The sequence below is a fragment of the Octopus bimaculoides genome, chromosome 14 (genome assembly GCF_001194135.2).
Source record: "Octopus bimaculoides isolate UCB-OBI-ISO-001 chromosome 14, ASM119413v2, whole genome shotgun sequence".
NCBI lineage: Eukaryota > Metazoa > Mollusca > Cephalopoda > Octopoda > Octopodidae > Octopus > Octopus bimaculoides.
Window position 1 is genome coordinate 10587595 of NC_068994.1, and position 6975 is coordinate 10594569.

Consider the following 6975-nt stretch of genomic DNA (forward strand, 5'->3'; position numbering starts at 1 on the left):
GGCCCCACCTGCGAGGTCATGCGCTGTTTATCTTGATATGAGATCACCATGTCGCGCACATATGGTTGTGATGCATGTGCCTAGTGTACCCTTATCAGACAGGTAGTCATGATGGGTATAATGGGCTTCGTATATTTTGCCCCAGTGTCACTTTGATGGCATGCACTGCTCTCTCACTCAATAATGATAATAATAATAATAATAATAATAGTTTTAAATTTTTGGCACAAGACCAGAAATTTCAAGGGAAGAAATAAATTGGTTACATCAACTGGTACTTATTTTATCAACCCTGAAAGGACGAAAGGCAAAGTCGACCTCGCTGGAAATTGAACTCAGAAAGTAAAGACAGAGGAAATGCCACTAAGCATTTTGCCTAGCATGCTCATGATTCTGCCAGTTTCCCACCTTAATAATAATAATAACAATGATAATAATAATAATAATGATAATAATAATATAGATGTTTTTGATCTAGTTTGGATTCTTTGCCATCAAATTTGAGGGCAAAGAATCCAAACTGGATCGAAAACATCTACAATAATAATGGTTTCAAATTTTGACATAAGGCTAGCAATTTTGTGGGGAGGGGAGTGGTTGATTACATCGACCCCAGTGCTCAACTGGTACTTATTTTTATCGACCCCAAAAGGATGAAAGGCAAAGCTGACCTTGGCAGAATTTGAACTCAGAATATATGGACGGACGAAATACCAATGAGCATTTTTCCCCAACGTATTAATGATTCTGAATAGCTCTCTACCTTAATAATAATAATGATGGTAATAATCCTTTCTTCTATAGGTTAACCCCAGTATGCAACTGGTACTTATTTTTACAGACTCTGAATGGATGGAAGGCATAGTCAACCTTGGCGGTATTCAAGCTCAGAACATAAAGACGGATGAAATGTTTGGCACGCTAACGATTCTGCCAGCTCGCCGCCTTTGTGGCCTTAATAATAATAACGATAATAATAATAATGATAATAATGATAATAATAATAATAATGATGATGATGATGATGATGATGATGATGATGATAATAATAATAATAATAATATTCATACACAATAGCATCCATCTTCACAGGCCGGTTGTTGCTGTTGTTATTGTTGTTGCCCATCATGACCGAGTCGTTCGAAGACTGGTCGCCACCACCAACACTGACACTACCTCCAAGACTGCCACCTCCAGCTACAGGCACCAGATGGCGTTGGAGTTTGTGTTTGTTTGCCAACGGACAACCTGATGCACTGAAAACAAAAATGGAAACAAAAAAAAAAAAACAGAAGACAAACGTAAATATAAGAAGAGAGTTTAGGGTGTGAAAGGTTAAGGTCAAATGTCAAAGGTCAATGAAATAAGAAGTTTGGGAAATCGGTAGTGTATGTGTGCGTGTGTCTGTGTGTGCGTGTGTCTGTATGAATGTGTATTTACTTTGTGTCTAGTCTTAACGATGATAATCCCTGTCTATTATAGGCACAAGGCCTGGAATTTTGTGATGAGTCGGGGGTCATAATTCGATTATATTGACTCCCAGTGTTCAGCTGGTATTTGTTCCATTGACCCCTGAAAGGCTGCAAGGTGGAGTCTGCCTTGGAGGAATTTGAACACAGAATGTTAAGCCGAAAAAAATGCCAACTAAGGCATTTTGTCCAACATGCTTACAGTTCCGCCAACTCCCCACCTCAGGGTCAATAATAATAATAATAATAATAATAATAATAATAATAATAATGATAATAATAATAATAATAATAGTAATGATGATGATAGTGTTGTGAATATCTAAGAGGATGATCACAATAATGATGTTAAAAATGATAAAGATGATGGTATTGATGATGTTAGTGTTGATGATGATGAAGATAATTATGAGAAGGAAGAGGAAGAGGAGGAGGAAGAGGAGGAGGAAGAGGAAGAGGAGGAAGAGGAGGAGGAGGATGGTGATGGTGACATGATTATGCCAGCAATGTTGATGATGATGATGGCAACAACAACAAAGATGATGATGATGATTATGAGGAGGGAGAGGAGGAAGAGGAGGAGAAGGATGGTGATGGTGATGAGAACGATGGGGATGGTGATTATGCCAGCAACAATGATGATAATGATCGTCTTTGGTCACTAAGTGTTACTTCCTATTTGCTTCTGTCTAGAAATCAAAGGAAGTGACTACTATTCCCTTCAAACTTTGCTTTTGTAACCCAGACATCAATGTTTTAAAACTGACCTATTTTCCATTACATTTTACAGACAGGTTCAGTGCTGAGTTACGAAAGTAGAATTTTCAAGAACTTTCTAGAAATTTCTAAAAGTTTCAACAATTTTTAGAACGTTCTGGCAAGTCTATTAAATACAGGGGTCGTAAACTCATCAGGCCAGTTTACTTCCAGCTGTCCAAGTGCAGACAAGTTTGCGGATGATGATGTTGATGATGATGGTGATGATGAGGTGGAGGAGGATTTCATGGAAGAAGAAGTGGAGGAGCTGGAAGAGGAGTATGATTATGATGATATTGTAGATGTTGGTGATGATGATGATAATGGAGTAGCTATTAATCGCTATGTGATATCAATGATGATGATGATGATGATGATGATGATGATGATGATAACAATGATAATGACCCTTTTTTCCTGCGTAACATTGTTAGTGCATTTACAATAAACATTCAAAGATGTTCACTGATTGGGAAGCAATCAATCAATACATGCATCAATGTCACGCATCACTGCACACACCAATTGCAAACAATGCTGTAAACATCACTGCACATCTACCCATCTGGAAACCATTAATGCATGACTGGTGTACACATGTAATGCACACATAACTGCACATCTCAGTGTTACCATCAATGCATGCATGAATGAACACAACAATGCATGCACCAATGCAAACATTTATGCATGCATCAATGCACCATTCAATGCATGCACCAATGTAAACATTGGTACTTAATTTATTGACCCTGAAAGAATGATAGGCAAAGTCGAGTTTGGCGGAATTTGAACTCAGAACGTAGTGATGGGTGAAATACCGCTAACGACTCTGCTAGCTCGTCAGCTTCTTATAATAATAATAATAATAATAATAATAATAATAGTAAATATATGGTACCCTAGGCATAACGCCTACATGAACTTCTAACTTGTTGTCTCTTGAGGTCTCTGGGTGAGACTTGGATCCAACTTGTACAAATGCAAAACAAAAGTCAAACATAAAATAATAATAATAATGATAATAATAATAATAATAATAATCCTTTCTACTGAAGGCACAGAGCCTCGAATTTTGGGGGAGGGGACTAGTCGATTGCATCAACCTCAGTGTTTCACTGGTACTTAATTTATCGACCCTGAAAGAATGAAAGGCAAAGTTGACCACGGGCAGAATTTGAACTCAGAACGTAGTGACGGACGGAATACCAATAAGCATTTCATCCAGTGTGCTAATGACTCTGCCAGCTTACCGCCTTCTTATATAATAATAATAATAATAATAATAATAATAATAATAATAATAATAATGAGCAGAAGTAGTGGGGGAGCATCATAGCCATGTGTTGAAAGGAATTCTTTGGGGTTTGAATAATTCACCTTTAGAAATATGAGTGTTTTGCTCAACATCCTTAAACAACCCTTATTCAGGGACCTTTTAAGCAGGATGGGCTACTCGACCTGAAGAAAATTCTAACTGGGCCCCACCTGCAAGGTCATGTGCTGTTTATCTTGATATGAGATTACCATGTCGCACACATATGGTTGTGATGCATGTGCCTGGTGTACCCTTATCAGACGGGTAGTCATGATGGGTATAATGGGCTTCGTATATTTTACCCCAATGTCACTTTGATGGCATGCACTGCTCTCTCACTCAATAATAATAATAATGATAATAATAATAATAATAATAGTAATTTTATTAACCCTGAAAGGATGAAAGACAAAGTTCACCCTGGCAGCATACGAGCTCAGAATGTACAGTCAGAAGAAATGCCTTCATGGGTTTAGTCAAAGAAATCAAACTCCATTACTTATTTTTATAGTTTGGTACTTATTCTATCAGTCCTTTTTGGTCAGACTGCTGAACTAAGGAGATGTAAATAAACCAACACTGGTTGCAAAGTGGAAAAACACAAACGCACACATACATATACATGTACACAAGAACACACATATAAACACACGCATGCATATACACATATACATTCATATATATGCATACACACACACACATATAAATATACATATGATGAGATGCCACACAGATTCCACTAAATTCACTCAAGAGGCATTGGTCAGCCAAAGGCTATAGTGGACAACACTTGCCTAAAGTGGCACATGGTGGGATTGAACCAGAAACTACATGGTTACAAAGTGAGCTACTTAACTACACAGATTCCACCGAATTTGCACATAAGGCATTGGCTAGCCTAGGGCGATAGCAGACAACACCTGCTCAAGGTGCCCTGTGGTGGGATTGAACTCAAAACCTCATGGTTGCAAAGCAAGCTACTTAACCACACAGCTCTGCTAGCATCTACAGGTCACGTCTGTGTTTACATACATTAGAATGGGGTGTGGGGACCAGCCAACAAAAAACACCAACAACAGCAAATGCAAAAAACACCACATAGAAAAAAAACTCAGAAAATAAAATTTGTAGCAAACGACCAGAGTATAATGTTGTACTAAACCGACAAAATTGAATAAATAAGAAAAAAAATTAAGAAAAAAAAAAATTCAAAAATCAACAGAGAACAGAATATTTTAAAAAAACATTGGTGAAAAATTAAAACAAAAAATATGTAAAATAAAAGTGAAATATAATCATTGAAAATAACAAAATTTCTAAAAATACAAACATACAAGAAAATAGGGAAACGGCTCCTTTGCTACTACTACTACTACAACTACTACTATGACAACGACTACTACCACGACCACCACTACTACTTTTTGTCTTAGCATTGTTTCACTGACGAAGACTAGGAAGGTTGTTGTTATTGACTGGTCACTGATCTCAGTGAAATTTGAACTCACAACATAACAACAGATGAAATGCCGCTAAGCATTTCGCCCGGCGTTCTAACGATTCTGCCAGCTCGCCGCTTTCTTAATAATAATAATAATAATAATAATAATAATAATAATAATAATCCTTGCTATGATAGGCAACATGGGCTAAAATTTTTTGTGGAAGGGGGTAAGTTGATTACATTGATGGGTTTCTTTCAGTTTCCGTCTACCAAATCCACTCACAAGGCTTTGGTTGGCCCGTGACTATAGTAGAAGACACTTGCTCAAAGTGCCACGCAGTGGGACTGATCCTGGAATCATGTGGTTGTTAAGCAAGCTACTTACCACACAGCCACTCCTGTGCCTGGTTTAGGAATAATGTTGCTGCAATTTAGCCCCAGGAGACATTGTCTCCAGCTGGCTATATGACACGATCTATGTCCTTATATTTTTGAACAAGGGAATCTGAGTATGGGTGCTAGATTCCTTTGTTTGAAAACATAAGGACACAGATTGTATCGTATAGCCAATTGGAGATGATGTCTCCTGGGGCTAAATTACAGCAACATTGGTCCTAAACCAGGACTGCCATGTTATGTTGGCAAACAATCTTTACTCCAAAGTACTGTTGTTGAATATCTCACGCTGTGAAATTTTTAAAATAGTAATTTTTTGAGAAGAGAATTGTTGATTAAATCAACCTCAACATTAGGCAGGTATTTTATTTTATTGGTCCCAGGAAGACAAAAAAGGTAAAGTTGACCTCACCAGGATTTGAACTCATAATATAAAGACTTGGAACTAATACAGCAAGGAGTTTCTTTCTAATGTATGTTCTAATTGTTTTGACACTTGATTACTATATTTAAATTATTTCTAACATGAAATTTGTGTGTGGGATGGGTGGGGATGGCATTAGTCTTAGCAACTTTGCTAGTGTCAGTGGCACAAAAAAAGAAAAAGAAAAAGAAGAAAATGCACCCAGTGCACTCTGTGAAGTGGATGGTGTTAGGAAGGGCATCCAGCCATAGAAACCATGCCAAAGCTGACGATGAGACTCGTTGTGCCATGCGACTCGTTGGATCATTTCAAACTGTCCAATGGACGTTAAATGGTGACAATGATAATGATGAAGAAGATTATAGTGGTGGTGGTGATGATGATGATGATGATGATGATGATGATGGTGATGGTCATGATGATGATGATGATGGTGACCATGATGATTCCTCTACTTGATAGGGTACTTTATTTTGATAACAATGCATGGCAAAGCCAGCCTCAGTTGTGTATTTGAACGCAAAACATTAAAAAAAGAAAAAAAAAACGAGCATAAGTAACAACAGTTGCTGCTGCTGCTGCTACTGCTGCTACTGCTACTACTACTACTACTACTACTACTACTACTACTAGTGATAACAGCGAAGTATGATGGAGAATACAAACAGAAACTACAAAATAAACACCAAAAATTATTTCAATGAATTTTAGAAAAAGAACTGCATTCACTTAACTGGGCGTATGTTTGTGTGTATGTGTGTTTATATGTACGTTGTGTATATGTGTATATATGTGTGTGTGTGTGAATGTGTATGAATACATATACATGTGTCAATAGATATACATCTATGCATATACATATCTAAGCTACATATCCATAAATCTGTGCATGCATATGTCGATGTGTGTAAATACTCATAACTACATGCATACATATACATACATATGTTCACAAAAATATATATAATATTTCTACAAAGCTATATATATACATACACATATATATATATATACGGACAGACTGATGCATATATATATATATATATATATGCATCAGTCAAGAATTTTTATCAGAAAGCTAGTGTGTAAAAAAATTCATAAGGGAAATTTCTATTCCCAAGAATATAATTATTCGTTTATAATTATGCCGTTATATATGCCCTTATAT

General features: G+C 36.8%; 1 protein-coding gene across 1 annotated transcript in view; it reads right to left on the bottom strand.

Moving 5' to 3' along the window:
* LOC106874842 (myelin transcription factor 1) overlaps positions 1-6975 on the bottom strand; it is a 73251-nt gene that overhangs the window by 9431 nt on the left and 56845 nt on the right. The window contains exon 12 of the mRNA XM_052972672.1: positions 1071-1256. Coding sequence (XP_052828632.1) covers positions 1071-1256 — 186 coding nt within the window. The remainder of the gene's footprint in view (positions 1-1070; positions 1257-6975) is intronic.